The sequence below is a fragment of the Pseudophryne corroboree genome, chromosome 2 (genome assembly GCF_028390025.1).
Source record: "Pseudophryne corroboree isolate aPseCor3 chromosome 2, aPseCor3.hap2, whole genome shotgun sequence".
Lineage (NCBI taxonomy): Eukaryota > Metazoa > Chordata > Amphibia > Anura > Myobatrachidae > Pseudophryne > Pseudophryne corroboree.
Genome location: NC_086445.1, coordinates 585271688 through 585292470, shown reverse-complemented (window position 1 = coordinate 585292470; position 20783 = coordinate 585271688). Strand labels below are relative to the sequence as shown.

Below are 20783 nucleotides of genomic sequence, written 5' to 3'. Positions count from 1 at the left end.
CCCACCGTACCTGGCTCCGCCTGTGGAGCCCCACCGTCATGCGGCGGACTTGGAAGAAGAAGGGGGGGAGGACTTTTGCTCCTGGGAACCTGCTGTTTGTTGCAGCCTTTTTCCCCTACCTCTGCCTCTGGACAGAAAGGACCCGCCTTTTCCACGCCTGCTTTTCTGGGTCCGAAAGGACTGAACCTGATAAAACGGCGCCTTCTTAGGCTGTGAGGGGACATGGGGTAAAAATGCTGACTTCCCAGACGTTGTGGAAACTAGGTCCGAGAGACCATCCCCAAATAATTCCTCACCCTTATATGGTAACACTTCCATGTGCTTTTTTGAATCCGCATCTCCTGTCCACTGGCGAGTCCATAAGCCTCTCCTAGCAGAAATGGACAATGCACTTACTTTAGATGCCAGTCGGCAGATTTCCCTTTGTGCATCTCTCATATATAAGACTGAGTCTTTTATATGGTCTATGGTTAACAGGATCGTGTCTCTGTCTAATGTGTCAATATTTTCTGACAGTTTATCTGACCACGCAGCGGCAGCACTGCACATCCAAGCTGACGCAATAGCTGGCCTAAGTATAATTCCTGTGTGTGTATATACAGACTTCAGGATCGCCTCCTGCTTTCTATCAGCAGGTTCCTTGAGGGCGGCCGTATCCGGAGACGGTAGTGCCACCTTTTTAGACAAACGTGTGAGCGCTTTATCCACTCTAGGGGGTGTTTCCCAACGTGACCTATCCTCTGGCGGGAAAGGGAACGCCATTAGTACCTTCTTAGGAATTACCAATTTTTTATCAGGGAAAGCCCACGCTTCTTCACACACTTCATTTAATTCATCTGATGGGGGAAAAACTACGGGTAGTTTTTTCTCTCCAAACATAATACCCTTTTTAGTGGTACCTGTAGTTATATCAGAAATGTGTAACACCTCTTTCATTGCCTCAATCATGCAGTGAATGGCCTTAGTGGGCATCAGGTTAGACTCATCGTCGTCGACACTGGTGTCAGTATCAGTGTCGACATCTGGGTCTGCTTGAGGTAGCGGGCGTTTTAGAGCCCCTGACGACCCATGCGACGCCTGGGCAGACAAGAGCTGAGAAGTCGGCTGTCCCACATTTGGCATGTCGTCGATTTTCTTATATAAGGAGTCTATACGTGCACTCATTACTTTCCATAAGCCCATCCACTCAGGTGTCTGCCCCGCAGGGGGTGACATCCCTTCTAAAGGCATCTGCTCCGCCTCCACATCATTATCCTCATCAAACATGTCGACACAGCCGTACCGACACACCGCACACACACACAAGGAATGCTCCGAATGAGGACAGGACCCACAAAAGCCCTTTGGGGGGACAGAGTGAGAGTATGCCAGCACACACCAGAGCGCTATATAATGCAGGGACTAACTGAGTTATGTCCCCTATAGCTGCTTTTTCTATATAATATATATACTGCGCCTAAATTTAGTGCCCCCCCTCTCTGTTTTTACCCTGTTCTGTAGTGTAGACTGCAGGGGAGAGCCAGGGAGCTCCCTTCCAGCGGATCTGTGAAGGAGAAATGGCGCCAGTGTGCTGCAGGAGATAGCTCCGCCCCTTTTCCGCGGACTATTCTCCCGCTTTTTCCTATGTTCTGGCAGGGGTATTTTCCACATATATAGCCTCTGGGACTATATATTGTGGAGTTTTTGCCAGCCAAGGTGTTATTATTGCTTCTCAGGGCGCCCCCCCCCAGCGCCCTGCACCCTCAGTGACCGGAGTATGAAGTGTGTATGAGGAGCAATGGCGCACAGCTGCAGTGCTGTGTGCTACCTTGGTGAAGACTGATGTCTTCTGCCGCCGTTTTTCCGGACCTCTTCTTGCTTCTGGCTCTGTAAGGGGGACGGCGGCGCGGCTCCGGGACCGAACACCAAGGACTGGGCCTGCGGTCGATCCCTCTGGAGCTAATGGTGTCCAGTAGCCTAAGAAGCCCAATCCGGCTGCAAGCAGGCGAGTTCGCTTCTTCTCCCCTTAGTCCCTCGCTGCAGTGAGCCTGTTGCCAGCAGGTCTCACTGAAAATAAAAAACCTAAACTATACTTTCTTTCTAAGGGCTCAGGAGAGCCCCTAGTGTGCATCCAACCTCGGCCGGGCACAAAATCTAACTGAGGCTTGGAGGAGGGTCATAGTGGGAGGAGCCAGTGCACACCAGGTAGTCATAAATCTTTCTAGAGTGCCCAGCCTCCTTCGGAGCCCGTTATTCCCCATGGTCCTTACGGAGTTCCCAGCATCCACTAGGACGTCAGAGAAATAGTCTAAATAAATACAATGGGCTTCCCTTCCACCTCTCCTCTTTAAAATATCACATACCTGGCCGAAGGGTCTCATAATCAGAGAGTAGTCTGTATGCCGTACAAGGGTTAACGCTTAACGTTGCTGCTCCAACCACAGATATATCACTGGGGACCCGGACCAGGGCGTCCTCGTTAAACACACCCTCCGTACGCCATGTACCTAAAGAAAATTAAGCATTTTTAGTTCAATCTATTCTCTCTCACTTACTACTTTCTTCATAAAGAAAATACAATGTGAAAGACATGTGAGGCAGGCTGCCGTGCAGGGGGAGGGGGGCACGTGTGGCAAGCTGCCGTGCAGTGGAAGGGGGGCACGTGTGGCAAGCTGCCGTGCAGTGGGAGGGGAGCACGTGTGGCAGCCTCCTCCTCTGCAGTGGGAGGGGGGCACGTGTGGCAGCCTCCTCCTCTGCAGTGGGAGGGGAGCACGTGTGGCAGCCTCCTCCTCTGCAGTGGGAGGGGAGCACGTGTGGCAGCCTCCTCCTCTGCAGTGGGAGGGGAGCACGTGTGGCAGCCTCCTCCTCTGCAGTGGGAGGGGAGCACGTGTGGCAAGCTGATGTGAAGGAAAGGGGGCAGGTGTGCAAGGCTATTATTCAGAGTATGGAATACTGTAAACACTTGCAACTCCTGGTCACACAATAGCCATATACAATGTTGAAAAAACATACTGTGTACAGCTAAAGCATACACTTCCCAACTGATAAAAGAAAAAAGTCTGTAGTGTTATCAAGGCTTTCCTGGGTGACGGGGAGGCCAGAGAGCTGCAAGGGAGATCGGTCTCAGACTCACCCTTCTTACAGATTTAGCGACCTGAAGAATAGAAGAATGGTGACTTCATGTCTGTAAGGTATGCTTCATATTCTATTATTCCTTTGTAACGCACATTCTAGAATGTGTATAATTCTGATCTTTAAGAAAAGGGGATTTTTGTCTTACCTGTAAAATCCTTTTTTCGGAAGCCGTGGTGGACACTGGGACTGTGGGGTATGGTGTAGGAGCACTGCGGGCACTCAGGAGTTAAACTTCTGCAGAGTGCAGCAGAGGCTCCTCCTCCCCTATACCCCACCTGCCCATGGGAAGCCAGTTGTATCTTAACAAGCCTCAAGAACAGGTACCAGAGAGAAGAAACCGAAAATAAAAAGGACCGGCACACACATACACACTGTACTGCCCCAGTCAAGAGAGGACACCTCAGCAACGGAGCGTGAGGGCGGGCGGCCCACTGTCCACCACGGCTTCCGAAAAAGGATTTTACAGGTAAGACAAAAATCACCTTTTTTCTGTCAGCCTAGGTGGACACTGGGACTGTGGGATGTCCCAAAGCTGTCCCGTTACGGGCGGGAACGCTCCCGAGCTGCACTGAGGACACGACGCCCAAAAGCCGCATCAGCCGAGGCGAAGGTGTCAAACTGCTAGAATTTGATGAAAGTGTTTCCGGAATCCCATGTAGCCGCCCTGCAAAGCTGTTTAGCAGAGGCGCCATGGTGAACCGCCAAAGAAGGGCCAACCGACCGAGTGGAATGAGCTCTGACGGATGCTGGAATAGGCCACCCAGCCAGCAGATAAGCTTGGCTAATGGCAATGCGGATCCAGTGGGCCAAAGTTTGTTTAGAAGCAGGCCAGCCACGTTTGCGGACACCGTAAAGAACGAAAAAGGGAGTCCAATTTGCGGAAGGATTTCGTTCTGGCAACATAGGTACGAAGAGCCCGTACAACATCCAAAGTGACCAAGGACTCCTCCAGAACATCTGTCGTGGTGGGTAGTAAGTACGGAACCACAATCTCTTGATTGATGTGGAACCTGGAAACAACTTTAGGAAGATAATCCATTCTAGTATGTAGGACTGCCCGATCTGAGTGGAAAACTAGGAAAGGAGATCTGTGAGACAGGGCACTCAAGTCGGAAACCCGGCGTGCAGAAGCAATTGCCAACAGGAAAACAGTCTTCCAAATAAGCAAAGAAAGGTCCACAGAATCCAAGGGTTCAAATGGAGCCCGCTGAAGCATCCGGAGGACTAAAGACAAGTCCCATGGATGAACAGGAGGGACAAAAGGAGGTTGCAAACGTAGCACCCCCTGCAGAAAAGTGTGAATAGACAAAGAATTGGCCACATTTCATTGAAAGAGAACCGAAAGAGCAGACACCTGCACTTTCAGGGAGGCAAGCCGAAGTTCCAAGTCCAAATCGGCTTGAAGAAAAGGCAAAACCCTGGACACATGATAACGCAAGGGATTGAAGTGACGATCCGAGCACCACTGAAAGTGCCGTCGCCACACTCTATGATATATGCGGGCCGAAGACTGTTTTCTGTCTGAGAGCATAGTGTCAATGACTGGTCCGAGAACCCCTGAGCTCTTAAGACCGACCTCTCAACAGCCACCCCGTCAAAGCCAGGCGGGGTAGGTCAGGGTGAAGGCAAGGGCCCTGGGATAGGAGGTCCGGACGAAGAGGCAGGACAAATGGAGGCTGAATGGAGTGGCTGCAAAGATCCGTGTACCAAGTACGTCTTGGCCACTCTGGGGCGATGAGGATGGCCGTGACCCGCTCCTGCTTTAGACGTCTGAGTACATGTGGTAGGAGAGCAATCAGCGGAAACACATAAACCCTTAAGAAAAGGACCAAGGAACTACCACAGCGTCCACCAGAAATGCGCCTAGATCCTGAGTTCGAGATCCGTACCGAGGAAGTTTGTGACGGGATGCCATCAGATCTATGTGCGGCCAACCCCAGCGAGTCACTAGAAGGTGGAACACCTTTGGGTGAAGTCTCCATTCTCCGGAATGGACGTCTTGTCGACTCAGGCTGTCCGCCTTCCAATTCTGCATTCCGGGGATGTAAATCGCTGACAGAGCTGGTAGGGAGCGTTCTGCCCAATGGAGGATGTGACCGACCTCTTGCATGGCGGCCTGACTTCTGGTGCCGACTTGATGGTTGATATAAAAGAGACTGCCGTCGCGTTCTGTCTGGATCCAGACAAGCTTGCCGAGAAGACGAGGGCCCGCTTGGCAAAGAGCTCTGTATATTGCTCGGAGCTCCAGGACATTGATGGATAGAGTCGTCTCTTGAGCCGACCAACGACCCTGGAAGGAGTGGCTGCCCGTGACCACTCCCCTGGCCCCGTAGGCTGGTGTCCGTGGTCAGAATGACCCAGTCCTGGATCAGGAATGGGCGGCCCATTGTGAGATGGGACGACTGAAGCCACCACAGGAGTGACAGGCGAGTGTCCCTGGACAGTGAAATCCGGCTGCACCCGAGATGGAGATGTGCCCTGTTCCAGCGACTAAGCAATTCCAGTTGCAGTGGTCTGTAGTGGAATTGGGCATACTCCACCACGTCAAAACAAGAGACCATCTTGCCTAGGACCCTCATGCAAAGATGAAGGGAAACACTGCGATGTTTGAGGAAAGCCTTGTTCCTTGGTAGAAACACCCGCTGAATCTTTGTGTCCAGAATCGCCCCTAAATGAAGCATGGACTGGGACGGAGTTAGGCTGTACTTGCGCCAGTTGATCAGCCAGCCATGGGATTGCAACAGCGCAATTGTGACCCTGAGATGCTGTTGTAAGACCATTTGAGACTGAGCGAGGAGAAGAAGAAGGTCATCCAGGTATGGAAGAATCCTGATTCCCTGTAAGCGCAGTTGGGCCGCCATGACTTTGGTAAAGACTCTTGGTGTGGAGAGACTGAAAGGCAGTGCCCGGAACGGATATTGGTTGCTCCGAAGAGCGAAACAAGAACCGTTGATGGTCCAGCTGAATAGGGATGTGTAGGTAAGCGTCCTGAATATCCAAGGAGGCCATGAAGTCTTCCGGTTCCAGCGCCTGCATGATGGACCGGAGAGACTCCATCCTTAACCTGGGAACACAAAGAAAAAAGATTCAACTTCTTCAGGTTGAGAATGGATCTGAAAGAGCAGTCTGGTTTTATACCAGGAACAGATTTGAGTAGAAACCAGTACCCCTTTGAGGAGTGGGGACGGGAACAATGACCCCTCAGGACGGATCTGATGGAAGACTGAAGGGCGGTGGCTTGCCCACGTCCACTGGTAGGCTGGTGGTAAAAAACTGATGATGAGGTGGCCGCTCCAGAAAGGAGAGGGCGTTTTCCCTGGATACTATGCCTGACACCCAAGAGTCAGACGTGGAGGTTAACCAGATGTCGGCGAATAGTAGAAGCCGACTGCCCACCATAGAGGAGTCCTGGTGGGGACCCCTCACGTGATGCTGAAGATTTGTCGGGTTACTTAGGGGTTTGAAGACGTCCAACCCAGGACTGTCGACCTTTCGGTATGGTAGATTTAGAAGAGGCACCCTGTACACGGGAGGAAGACTCTTTGGTTTGCCCTGAGGGTGAAAGGGAGAATGCTTGGACTTTGGAGCCAAAGGCAGAATAGCAGTCTTAGCAGTTGCCAGGTTAGTCACAATTTTATCCAATTCAGGTACAAAGAGGATGTCACCCATAAAGGGGAGAGACTCTAAAAGTTTCTTAAAGTCATTATCGGCTCTCCACGAGCGAAGCCACAAGGCACACCTAGCCGCCTCCGAGACTGCAGAGATTTTGGCAGCAAATGTACCCAAATCTATAGCTGCCTCACCCAGGTAAGTGCTAGCTTCTCTGATATGGTACTCCATAGAGAGTAAATCCAAGCGTCGTGTCCCAGATTGGAGGCCATCCTTTAGAACATCTGCCCGACTACCGATGGCTAAAGACATCCAGGCCGAGGCAAATGCAGGACGGGTAGCTGCACCTGCATTAGTAAAGATTGTCTTGAGGAATTGGTCCAACTTTTTATCAGCTGGATCCCGTAAAGACGTGACATCAGGAATAGGCAGGGTATTTGACTTGACCAATCTGGCCACATGAGCATCCACGGGAGGTGTCTCCCACTTCTTTTGTTCCTCTTCCGGTACCGGATAGACATTAAGAATGCGGCGAGACACCAGAAATGTCTTATTCGGGTGCGCCCAAGGTTCCTTGAAAGCAGCGCTCAGATGAGTAGAGGGAGGAAACACTGCAAGATCCTTCTTCTTATGTTTGAAGAAAGGCGTCTCAGCATCTGCAGGCGCATCCGTATCTTTAATCTGCAGCTGCAGACGAACAGCCTAGATGATATCATCCACCCTGGTCTGCGTCATACGGTCGTCCTGAGACTGAAGGGTATCGTCCCCCGCGGTCTGCGAAGAAGCTTCCTCATCCGAGGAGGCGTCCGAATGGGATTCCTCCATAAGTGAGAGGACAGAAGATCCCCGGCAGGACTTTTGCCAAATGGTAGAAGAAGTCAGAGCCTGTTGTAGGGAATTGGAGAACTGTACCAAGCCCTGCACAGATTGAGAAAGATCGCGCAACCACGTTGGCTCCGCAGAGGGTTACTGTGGGGGCTGAGACAGTGGCTCTGCAGGAGAGCCTGACACAGCAGGCGGAGGTAACCTGGAGGCTGCCAGTTGAGAAGCCAGCTCCCGCACGGCTGAGGACAAAATCGCCCAATCAGATCCACTCGGGGCCGTTGCCTCCGGTGCGGACCCACTCGGCGCATCCTAAGAGCAGCAATCACAAAGGCCCGTGTAATAATGTTTTGCTAAAAATGCATCTTAGTCTCAACGCAATGTTACTAGGACACACAATGAAACTGTGCTGGTTAATTTGATTTGACATATATGTGTGCGCCCGAGTGTCTGAATCTGTATACAAAGTGCTACAATGTAACAGCCGCAGCTTTTTTCCAATAGAAGTTCTATTCTGCTTCGTACACAGACTAAGTCACACACAATGGGGGTGATTCAGACCTGATCGCTGGGCTGCAAACTTTGCTGTCCTGCGTTTGGATAGTCGCTGCCTCCAGGGCAAGTGAAAATTCATCCTAGCAAGTGTGCGATCCCATGTGTACGCAAAGCTGCACAATTCCACTTTGTGCAGTCTCTGCGCAGCCCAAGACTTACTCCTAGAGTGCGATGAGAAGAGGCTGATCGGGGCTGGAGTGCGTTTTTCCGGACACTCCCAATAAACGGTCAGTTACCACCCACAAACTGCTTCCTCCTGTCAATCACCTTGCGAACGCCCGTGCGATCGGATTTTTCGCACCATCCCGACGCTGACCGGCGATGCACTTTGTTGTTGTCAGACGTGTGTGCGCATTGTGGTGCATGCGCAGTTACTACCCGATTGCCCGCTGTGCAAAAACGCAGAGCAGCGATCAGGTCTGAATCACCCCCAATATACGGGAACAGTACGAGATCCCGCTGGATGGGATCCCGGCAGTCGGAATACCGACACCGGGATCCCGATCACCAGAATCCCGACAGGGGGGGGGCAAGCGCAACGCAGCCCCTTGCGGGCACGGTGCCTCGCTACGCTCGGTACACTAATTTATTCTCCCTCTATGGGTGTCGTGGACACCCACAGAGGGAGAATATGTCAGGATTGTGCCTGTTGGGATCCCAGTGTCGGTATTCCGACCATCGGGATCCCGTCTGGCGGGATCTTGACTGCCTCCCCAATATACAAGTGTCACATCAAATGAATCAGCAGTTTCCTCGTGCGCCCTAGTTAGATCACGTTGTGACTAAGACACTTTTTTGGCAAAAAAAACTTGGGACCTGGCTGCTCACTCACGCCAGGCATCTCACGCTGCATGGCTAGATGTAGGAGGACAAATCTCTATAGTTTCATTACTTTTCATTGGCCAAACAGATCCATTGAATACCATTTGTTTAATATGGATACACTTTAGAATGGTTAGACTTTTTCTATGAGTAGGGATCTTAAATGTGTGTAGAGGTGGTGCAAAAACCCTTAAGTGGGGTGTAGTATATTCGGTCTACATTCATAATGGCAACATTCACCATGTCTACAGTGACGACATGTTGTAAGAATTAGTAACTGCATCCCCACTTGGTGCCATTGAACTTAAAACAGTGTTGAAAATAAGGAAAGGAGACCTGCAGAAACACTTCACTATCTCAATGTTACGTATTTTCTCACCTAGACCAGTGTCCACAGGAATCACCCAATCACCAGACCGGAATGACGACACATGAGCTCCAACTTCTGCAACTACACCTACTCCTTCATTGCCCCCTACAGCTGGGAGCTGGGGCAACAATGCATAGGTCCCTGGAAAAAACATAAAAAGGAACTTAAAAGGTTATAGAAGAGAATGCCATGAAAACATTTTATTTGGGTAATGAATACTCCTTTCTCTTGTGGTGGTCACTGTGGAAATGGAGAAACACACCTCCAGTGACTCCATGGGGTCAATCCAATTTACTTACAAGAGCAAGTAAATTTGGCTGTATTACGTACTTACTCTACCACTGGATCTGCAGATTTCTAGGGACCATATGGGCAAATCTGTGCAAGATAGAGCCACAAGAGGGGAGAGTTCCAATGCAATGGCAACTCTCCCCCCACCCCCTCCCCCTTTCCTCCCCATATTGCATGCAACTATGATTTAATTAGTTTGAGCCCATAATTCTGCAGAGCTCACAACCTGTGGAGGCTAGATGCAGAATGCTATAGATGGAAGTTGTTCTCCTTTAAAGCCAAGGTAATACGCTACTAAAAATAAGAATTTACTCACCGGTAATTCTATTTCTCGTAGTCCGTAGTGGATGCTGGGGACTCCGTAAGGACCATGGGGTATAGACGGGCTCCGCAGGAGACTGGGCACTCTTAAAAGAAAGATTAGGTACTATATCTGGTGTGCACTGGCTCCTCCCTCTATGCCCCTCCTCCGAACATCAGTTAGGGAAACTGTGCCCGGAAGAGCTGACATTACTAGGAAAGGATTTGGAATCCAGGGTAAGACTCATACCAGCCACACCAATCACACCGTACAACTCGTGATAACTATACCCAGTTAACAGTATGAACAATAACTGAGCCTCTCTCAACAGATGGCTCATACAATAACCCTTTAGTTAAGCAATAACTATATACATGTATTGCAGAGAGTCCGGACTTGGGACGGGCTCCCAGCATCCACTACGGACTACGAGAAATAGAATTACCGGTGAGTAAATGCTTATTTTCTCTGACGTCCTAGTGGATGCTGGGTACTCCGTAAGGACCATGGGGATTATACCAAAGCTCCCAAACGGGCGGGAGAGTGCGGATGACTCTGCAGCACCGAATGAGCAAACTCAAGGTCCTCCTCAGCCAGGGTATCAAACCTGTAGAATTCTGCAAAAGTGTTTGAACCCGACCAAGTAGCAGCTCGGCAAAGTTGTAAAGCCGAGACCCCTCGGGCAGCCGCCCAAGAGCCCACCTTCCTCGTGGAATGGGCTTTTACTAATTTAGGATGCGGCAGTCCAGCCGCAGAATGTGCAAGCTGAATCGTGCTACAGATCCAGCGAGCAATAGTCTGCTCCGAAGCAGGAGCACCCAGCTTGTTGGGTGCATGCAGGATAAATAGCGAGTCAGTTTTTCTGACTCTAGCCGTCCTGGAAACATAAAGTTTCAGGGCCCGGACTACGTCCAGCAACTTGGAATCCTCCAAGTCCCTAGTAGCCGCAGGCACCACAATAGGTTGGTTCAAATGAAACGATGATACCACCTTAGGGAGAAATTGGGGACGAGTCCTCCATTCTGCCCTTTCCATATGGAAGATCAGATATGGGCTTTTACATGACAAAGCCGCCAATTCTGACACACACCTAGTCCAAGCTAAGGCCAAAAGCATGACCACTTTCCACGTGAGATATTTTAGCTCCACGGTCTTAAGTGGCTCAAACCAGTGGGATTTTAGGAATCCAACACACGTTACGATCCCAAGGTGCCACTGGAGGCACAAAAGGGGCTGAATATGCAGCACCCCTGTAACAACGTCCGAACTTCAGGCAGTGAAGCCAGTTCTTTTTGAGAGAGAAAAAGGGATAGGGCCGAAATCTTGGCCTTTATGGATCCTAATTTTAGGCCCATAGTCATTCCTGACTGTAGAAAGTGCAGGAATCGACCCCCCTGGAATTCCTCTGTAGGGCCTTCCCGGCCACACACCAAGCAACCTATTTTCGCCATATACAGTGAAAAAGTCTTGCTGTCACGTCTTTCCTAGCCTTTATCAGCGAAGGAATAACTGCATCCGGAATGCCCTTTTCCGCTAGGATCCGGCGTTCAACCGCCATGCCGTCCAACGCAGCCGCGGTAAGTCTTGGATCAGACAGGGTCCCTGTTGCAACATGTCCTGACTGAGAGGCAGAGGCCATGGGTCCTCTGAGAGCATTTCTTGCAGTTCCGGGTACCGAGTCCTTCTTGGCCAATCCGGAGCAAAGAATATTGTTCACACTCCTCCGTTTATTACAATTCTCAGCCCTTGGGTCTGAGAGGAAGAGGAGGGAATATATAGACCGACTGGAACACCCACGGTGTTACTAGTGCGACCACAGCTATCGCCTGAGAGTCCCTTGACCCAGCGTAAAACCTTTTTTATCTTTTTATTGAGGTGGGACGCCATGTAGTCTACCTGAGGCAGTTTCCATCAATTTGCAAAACTGCGTGAAGACTTCCTGATGAAGTCACCACTTTCCCGGGTGGAGGTCGTGTCCACTCCCGGAATGAACACTGCTGACAGTGCGCTTACTTGATTCTCCGCCCAGCGAAGAATTCCGGTGGCTTCTACCCTCGCCACCCTGCTCCTTGTGCCGCCCTGGCGGTTTACACGAGCCCCTGCGGTCTGACTGGATCAGAACCGGTTGGTCGCGAAGCAGGAACTCCGCTTGACTTAGGGCGTTGTATATGGCCCTTAGTTCCAGGATATTGATGTGAAGGCAAGTCTGTTAGCTTGACCACAAACCTTGGAATTTTCTTCCCTGTGTAACTGCCCCCCACCCTCGGAGGCTTGCATCCGTGGTCACCAGGACCCAGTCCTGAATGCCGAATGGGGGATAGGGTGATTAACCGATGCATCTGAAGATGTGATCCGGACCACTTGTCCAGTAAGTTCCATTGTCCTTGCATGGAACCAGCCGAAGGGGATGATGCCATCATCCTTCCCAGGACTCGAGTGCAGTGATGCACTGACACCTGTTTTGGTTTTCAATGGATTCCTGACCAGTGTCATGAGCTCCTGAGCTCTCTCTATCGGGAGATAAACCCTCTTCTGGTCTGTGTCTATGATCATGCCTAGGCGAGGCAGATGAGCTGTAGGAACCAACTGCGACTTCGGAATATATAGAATCCAGTCGTGTTGCCGTTTCACTTCCAGAGAAGGTGATACGCTGTCCAGCAACTGCTCTCTTGATCTCGCTTTTATGAGGAGATCATCCAAGTATGTGATAATAGTGACAACTTGCTTCCGCAGGAGCACCATCATATCCGCCATTACCTTGGTGAAATTGGTAATGACAATCCCGTACCGCAATTCTGAGGTACGCCTGATGAGGTGGATAAATGGGGACACGAAGGTATGCATCCCTTATGTCCCGATTCATTTCAGGCTTGCAATGACCGCTCTTAGCGATTCCATCTTGAACCTGAACCTTTTCAGGTATATGTTCAGGGATTTTAATACAATATGGGTCTAACCGAACCGTCTGGTTTCGGGATTATAACATGGTCGAATAATAACACCCTCTTGTTGAAGGAGGGGACCCTTGACCACCACCTGTTGAAGATACAATTTACGAATTGCAGTTAACACTGGCTCCCTCTCTTGGGGGGAAGCCCGCCGGGTCCTCGGTAAGGGGGCATCTTCTCACAGTCCAGCCTGTATCCCTGCGATACAATTTCTATTGCCCAGGGATCTAACAGGGAGTGAACCCACTTGTGGCTGAACTTACGAAGGCGTGTCCCCACCGGGCCTAGCTCCGCCTGTGGAGCCCCAGCGACATGCGGTGGATTTTTGTAGAGGCCGGGGAGGACTTCTGTTCCTGGGGACTAGCTGTGTTGTACAGCTTCTTTCCTCTGCCCCCGGCTCTGACAAGAAAGGACGCACCTCAGACTTTCTTGTTTCTGTATTCGAAAAGCTGCATTTAATAATGTCGTGCTTTCCTAGGCTGTGCAGGAATATAAGGCAAAATATCAGAATTACCAGCTATAGCTGTGGAGACCAGGCCCGAGAACCTTTCTCCACACAATCCTCAGCCTTCCATATGCCTCTTAAGTCAGCATCATCTGTCCAATGTATATTCTACAGGACACGTCAAGCAGAAATCGACATAGCTTTTGTCTCTAGGACCCAGTATACTCATGTCCCTTTGGGCATGCTTTATAATTATATATCTATCACTTAAGACAGCATCTTAAAATATTTATATGCATACTAGGGTCTCAATCTCTGCTGATAAGGTACCTGTCCACGCTGCCACAGCGCTATAAACCCATGCCGACACAATCGCCGGTCTGGGTAGTATACTAGAATGTGCACACTATCTGCAGGATCCCTGAGATTAGCTAGTGCAAACAGGACACCCAAGGGGAAGATTCTCAACACATCCTGGCCCTAGTGGGGAAAGGATACAGCCTGAGAATTCTCTTGTGGGAAGCTGCAGTCTCTTGTCTGGAGATTCCCGCTCTTTTTCCTCATGAGAGGAGGGAAATTTACCTCAGCATTCTTCCCCTTAACATGTGTACTCTCGTGTCAGGGACAGATGAGTCATCAGTGATATGCAAATCATCTTTTATTCCAATAATCATATATTGAATATCTTTTAGCCCTCTTGGCTGTAACTTTGCATTATCGTAGTCGACAGTGGAGTTAAACTCCGTGTCGATACTTTGTTATTTTGGATAGAGAACATAGAGAGACTCTGAAGGACTCTGTGACATAGGGACAGACCAGGGTAGATTTCCTTTCTGTTCCCTAACCTTTTGTGCAATAATTTTACCTCAGCACTTACACATATCCAAACAGGTGTCGGCGTTGTCAACGGAGACACCCTCCCACACACATATCCGCTCTATCACCTCCTTAGAGGAGCCTTTTACCTCAGACATGTCGACACACGCGTACCGACACACCACACACACAGGGGATGCTCTATTTGAAGACAGTTCCCCCACCAGGCCCTTTGGAGAGACAGAGAGAGAGTATGCCAGCACACACCACAGCGCTATATAATACAGGGATGTACACTATACTGAGTGATTTTTCCCCTACAGCAGCTTACACAGTTTTGCGCCTAAATTTATGTGCCCCCCCTCTCTTTTTTACCCTTTGTGTACCAGGATACTGCAGGGGAGAGCCTGGGGAGCTTCCTTCCAGCTGAGCTGTGAAGAGAAAATGGGGCCGGTGTGCTGAGGAAGAAGGCACGGCTCCCTCAGCGGCGGTCTTCTGTCCTTTTATGTACTTTAATGGTGGGGGTTAATGCACATATACAGTTTATCAGACTGTATTATGTGCTTTTCGCCAAGTAAGGTAATCTAATTGCTGCCCAGGGCGCCCCCCCCCCAGCGCCCTGCACCCATCAGTGACCGGAGTGTGTGGTGTGCTAAGGGAGCAATGGCGCACAGCTGCAGTGCTGTGCGCTACCTTAATGAAGACCGGAGTCTTCAGCCGCCGATTTTCAACTTCTCTTCGTTCTTCTGGCTCTGCAAGGGGGACGGCGGCGCGGCACCGGGACCGGACGACCGAGGACTGGGCCTGTGTTCGATCCCTCTGGAGCTAATGGTGTCCAGTAGCCTTAGAAGCCCAAGCTAGCTGCAAGCAGGTAGGTTCGCTTCTCTCCCCTCAGTCCCACGTAGCAGTGAGTCTGTTGCCAGCAGATCTCACTAAAAATAAAAAACCTAACAAATACTTTCTTTTCTAGGAAGCTCAGGAGAGCCCCTAGGGTGCATCCAGCTCTGGCCGGGCACAGATACTAACTGAGGTCTGGAGGAGGGGCATAGAGGGAGGAGCCAGTGCACACCAGATATAGTACCTAATCTTTCTTTTAAGAGTGCCCAGTCTCCTGCGGAGCCCGTCTATACCCCATGGTCCTTACGGAGTACACAGCATCCACTAGGACGTCAGAGAAATTAATCTAGCAGAATGTAATCCTCTAGTTTCTTAAAGGCCTACATGAAAATTATGTGTACAAACATTTATGTCCTTCAAGTAAATCTGTATTTCATGCTGATTAAACATTAAACCCAATATATTTAATACTATGAGGAAGACAGAGATGGCTGCACTCTAGATCAGTTTTGTGACCTACGTCCCACATACTTATCTTTCACAAATGCACAAAAAATAAAAGTAAGAAATCGAACATATGGCCTGATACAGATTTGTATGCAAACCTGACTTTTTACATACAAATCCGATGGTTTGGGGGTCTGCGCATGTGCATAAAGGGCCTGCGTGATCACTTACGATCCCCCCTTATCATGGAAGCAGCAGTGATATCGATGTATGGTAATGCAGTAGGTGGTGTCTATTACAAGCAGACGTCTCCTGCTGCAGTAGTAATCTGACCTGCATCCTAGGATGCTGCATCGGATAGCTTACAGGCAAACCGGCAGAGGCCTGGAAATCTCTGTGTTGCGACAGAGATTCCTGACCTCTTTTCACCCCCTAAACGCCAGCGACACACCAATGTTTTCACAAATGGAGGCTGACACTGCCCCTTCACTCGAACGGTGGCAGACTGTCAATCACTGACAGTCTGCTGCTGGCCTGCTTCCAACGTTGCAGGACCCATTCGCACAACATGTCCTGCGCATGCGCAAAGTACAGAACATCGGTACTTTGCGCATGATAGCGAAGGTGCAACTGCACCTGAATGACCCCCGTAGTGTAGGCAGCACTCACCATCGGGGATCAGTCACAGATGTCTACTATCTGCCACCTCCAGACGATGGTAAAACACTCACTATAGGCATCAGAACATTGATGGTTGCTAACCACTGACCTTAGATGATGCACTGTTGGGCTTGCACCAAAAACAGTACCCAATATTATATTTTGGTCTATTTGGGTCATAAATTTTCTCCTGTATGCTTACTATCAAGTAAAGATGGGATTACTTACATTTTTCAATAGTTTTGTTCGTGCCACCATTTCATAATAGACTGATTTTATGGACCAGTAACAGAAGCTGTAACTGTCAGAGTTGCCATAGATGGTCTACTTAACAATTATCCCTCACCAAAGGATATCCAGTTTTCCTGATTGGCGTTATTCAACGTCGTCATTCCAAATTTGCTTTGAAAGGACACTACTATGAAGTCAGACCTAACTAGACCAGCATAACACGGCGAGTCCAGTTTGTAGTTCATATACAGAATAAAACCTTTCTTGACTTTGAAAATATGCGAATCTGAAAACCTATATAGATACTACTGTACAAAGCAGAGCACTATGCTGAGGCCTAGCGTACAAAGCAGAGCACTATGTTGAGGCCTAGCGTACAAAGCAGAGCACTATGATGGTGACTAGCGTACAAAGCAGAGCACTATAACGGAGACTAGCGCACAAAGCAGAGCACTATGATGGTGACTAACGTACAAAGCAGAGCACTATGATGGAGACTAGCGTACAAAGCAGAGCACTATGTTGAGGCCTAGCGTACAAAGCAGAGCACTATGTTGAGGCCTAGCGTACAACACAGAACACTATGTTGGAGAATAGCGTACAAAGCAGAGCACTATGTTAGAGACTAGCGTACAAAGCAGAGCACTATGTTGGAGACTAGTGTACAAAGCAGAGCACTATGTTGAGGTCTAGCGTACAAAGCAGAGCACTATGATGGTGACTAGCGTACAAAGCAGAGCACTATGATGGTGACTAGCATATAAAGCAGAGCACTATGTTGGAGACCAGTGTACAACGCAGAACACTGTTGGTGACTAGCGTACAAAGCACAGCACTATGATGGTGACTAGCATACAAAGCAGAGCACTTTGTTGGAGACTAGTGTACAAAGCAGAGCACTATGATGGTGAGTAGCGTACAAAGCAGAGCACTATGATGGTGACTAGTGTACAAAGCAGAGCACTATGATGGTGACTAGCATATAAAGCAGAGCACTATGTTGGAGACCAGTGTACAAAGCAGAACATTATGTTGGTGACTAGCGTACAGAGCAGAGCACTATGCTGGAGACTAGTGTACAAAGCAGAGCACTGTGATGGTGACTAGCATACAAAGCAGAGCACTATGTTGGAGACTAGCGTACAAAGCAGAGCACTATGATGGTGACTAGCATATAAAGCAGAGCACTATGTTGGAGACCAGTGTACAAAGCAGAACACTATGTTGGTGACTAGCGTACAAAGCAGAGCACTATGCTGGAGACTAGTGTACAAAGCAGAGCACTGTGATGGTGACAAGCGTACAAAGCAGAGCACTATGTTGGAGACTAGCGTACAACGCAGAACACTATGGCCCTCATTCAGAGTTGCTCGCTCGTTCTTTTTCATCGCATCGCAGCGATTTTCTGCAAACTGCGCATGCGCAATGTTCGCACTGCGACTGCGCCAAGTAAATTTGCTAAGAAGTTTGGTATTTTACTCACGGCATTACGAGGTTTTTTCTTCGTTCTGGTGATCGTATGGTGATTGACAGGAAGTGGGTGTTTCTGGGCGGAAACTGGACGTTTTATGGGTGTGTGTGAAAAAACGCTGCTGTTTCTGGGAAAAACGCAGGAGTGGCTGGAGAAACGGGGGAGTGTCTGGGCGAACGCTGGGTGTGTTTGTGACGTCAAACCAGGAACGACAAGCACTGAACTGATCGCACTGGAAGAGTAAGTCTCGTGCTACTCAGAAACTGCACAGATAAATCTTTTCGCAATATTGCGAATACTTCGTTCGCAATTTTGCTAAGCTAAGATTTACTCCCAGTAGGCGGCGGCTTAGCGTGTGCAATGCTGCTAAAAGCAGCTTGCGAGCGAACAACTCTGAATGAGGGCCTATGTTGGTGACTAGTGTACAATGCAGAGCACTATGTTGGTGACAAGCGTACAAAGCAGAGCTATAAAGAAGGTATAGCACACTTATTCTCAGTTTCACCTGAAAACTATGGCATGTCACACCGGCTAGCTCCAGGGGAAATTATCATCCCGGGGAAGTAAGTACAGACAGTAAACACTGAAATGTCAACAGCGCTATGGTTATGTGTCAATGTGATGTGATTTAAAGCATTTTAAAAGTGTTGGCATTAAACAGGATGTTTTACGATCAAGTGCCGACATTGTTAAAACGCTTTAAATCACAGAGCAACTGCATCTGCATTGTCCTGTTGACATATAATATATATATCCTCATACTGTATTATTACTGTTTTACAGGCCATAACTCAAAAATAGGAAACAGCACTATCAGCTAAGGTGGATAGCAGTTGATAAATCAGACAACTTTCTACATTGAGAAAGGGGATATGTGGTGGAACGAGTCAGAGACAGAAAGTTCCAAGCACCATTGTGTACATTATGATCTCCATGGTGGACAGACGCACATAGGTATATTTACGAAGGTGTGGGTTTATAGAAGTGGAGAAGTTGCCCATAGCAACCAGATTTCAGCTATTATCTTCTAGAAGTTGCTATATAAATAATAATAATAGGAATCTTAATTGGTTGCTATAGGCAACATCTCCACTTTTATAAACTTAGTAATTATATCCCTCAGTTACTGTTAAGTGGGCATAATTTGAGTGATGGCAGAGATTTTGTGTGTGCTATTGCTCCTTGAGCTCTCCTATCATGTCTGGTCCTCCAATACAACTATTACTTTTTTACTTTCATGTTACATCCACATTCACCCACACCACAGTAGCTAAGAGAGGTTTGTCATAATCACTAAAAAACAGATTGCACAGTACAGTATATTGTTTTTTTACAGTTATTTCACACCAGGCATTTATGGGTCAGTTGTATTCATTTAACAATTGAATTTTTTAAATTTTAAGTAAATTTTGCATTATAGTGTTGATATTTAAGGTACATTAAAAGATTTTCTACAGCCAAGTATTTCATGATTAGAAAGCTTTACCTTGGACCATGTTAATGTCTGAAGGGTTTATGGGGGCAGCCAACATTTTAACGCGGACTTCATAATCAGTCGGAGAGGAGACTTTTAGACTCTGCAGACTTAAAACAAAATAAAAGACAATATTATGTATTTTAATGTCATGCAACAGCAGGTTATAAAAAAAAGAAGCACCACTGTACATTGTAGTCATTCATCATTTAGTTAAAAATGAGCAGAAATGAGCAGCAAATTTGCAACCATTGTTTAAGTTACGTTAATAGATATGAAACTGTAAGTAGGGATTGAAAATCTATTGGGCTTTAATTAAACTTAGCTGGGTTGGGCACAAAATACCGGCACTCGGGATCCCGACAGCAAGAATCCTGACACAACCCGGTAAGTGTTTTTTACCTTACCCCTAACCCACCTCTCCCGCAGCCAAACCCTAACCTCTCCGAGCACGACTGCTGGTCAACAAATGTTATCATACTGTTAGAGAAAGTAGAGAATGGTGTCCCAACTTTGGAAATAAAAGCTAAAGAAAAAAAGCTATAGCTATACATGGCTCTCCTCTGTAACATAAGGGTGCTGGCACAGGGTTCGGTATGATTTCCCAATGGACGGCAGTCAGAATACAGACAGCGGCATCCCATCCAAGCAGAATCCCAACAGCTCCCCATTAAGACCCCTAACCCTCACCTGTTCCCTACCCTAACCCTCCCAGTACCGAACCTTCCCATCCCTGAACCTTAACCCCCCCGTCTAATGTCTAAACCTACCCCCCCCCCCCCCGACCCCCACGATCGCGTCCCGCTGAAAGAAGGATCAGGATTCCGGACATCGGTATTTAGACGCCGGGATCCCGAGTTCTGTTGGGATTTAGATGCCTCTGTTCCTGGTACAGACAGGATTCTGGAGTCGGTATTTTCGAGCGCTGGGATCCCGTCCGTCGGGAAGTTGACTGCATCCCCTGGCATATACTAATGCTCTTCCCACAGAGGCTGTAATTCCGGGGTATGGGTCGTTGGGTCGATACAACTTAGGTCGACGGTCATTAGGACAACCACTATTGGTCGACATGCATTAGGGCGACAGGGTCACTAGGTCGACATGTACACAAGTTTTTTTTTACTTTTTTAGGGGTCGTATTCTTCATAAAGTGACCGGGAACCCCAATCAGTGCACTGTGTTCGCTCGACATGCTTCGGGCAAGGTTACCGTTCCCAATCGTAGTCCACGTGGATCGTAAAGTATGAAAAAGTCCAAAAATAAAATAAAAATAAGATTTTACTTACCGATAAATCTATTTCTCGTAGTCCGTAGTGGATGCTGGGACTCCGTCAGGACCATGGGGAATAGCGGCTCCGCAGGAGACAGGGCACAAAATTTAAAAGTTTGACCACTAGGTGGTGTGTACTGGCTCCTCCCCCTATGACCCTCCTCCAAGCCTCAGTTAGGATACTGTGCCCGGACGAGCGTACACAATAAGGAAGGATTTTGAATCCCGGGTAAGACTCATACCAGCCACACCAATCACACCGTACAACTTGTGATCTGAACCCAGTTAACAGTATGACAA

At 48.7% G+C, this 20783-nt stretch overlaps 1 protein-coding gene across 3 annotated transcripts in view; it reads right to left on the bottom strand.

The window, feature by feature from the left end:
- Positions 1–20783, bottom strand: part of MECR (mitochondrial trans-2-enoyl-CoA reductase) — a 116289-nt gene that overhangs the window by 50518 nt on the left and 44988 nt on the right. For all 3 annotated transcript variants that reach the window (XM_063954515.1, XM_063954524.1, XM_063954523.1), the window contains exons 2-4: positions 19226–19323; positions 9302–9433; positions 2343–2486 (exon numbers count right to left, since the gene is read on the bottom strand). In XM_063954515.1, the coding sequence (XP_063810585.1) occupies positions 2343–2486; positions 9302–9433; positions 19226–19323 (374 nt within the window). The remainder of the gene's footprint in view (positions 1–2342; positions 2487–9301; positions 9434–19225; positions 19324–20783) is intronic.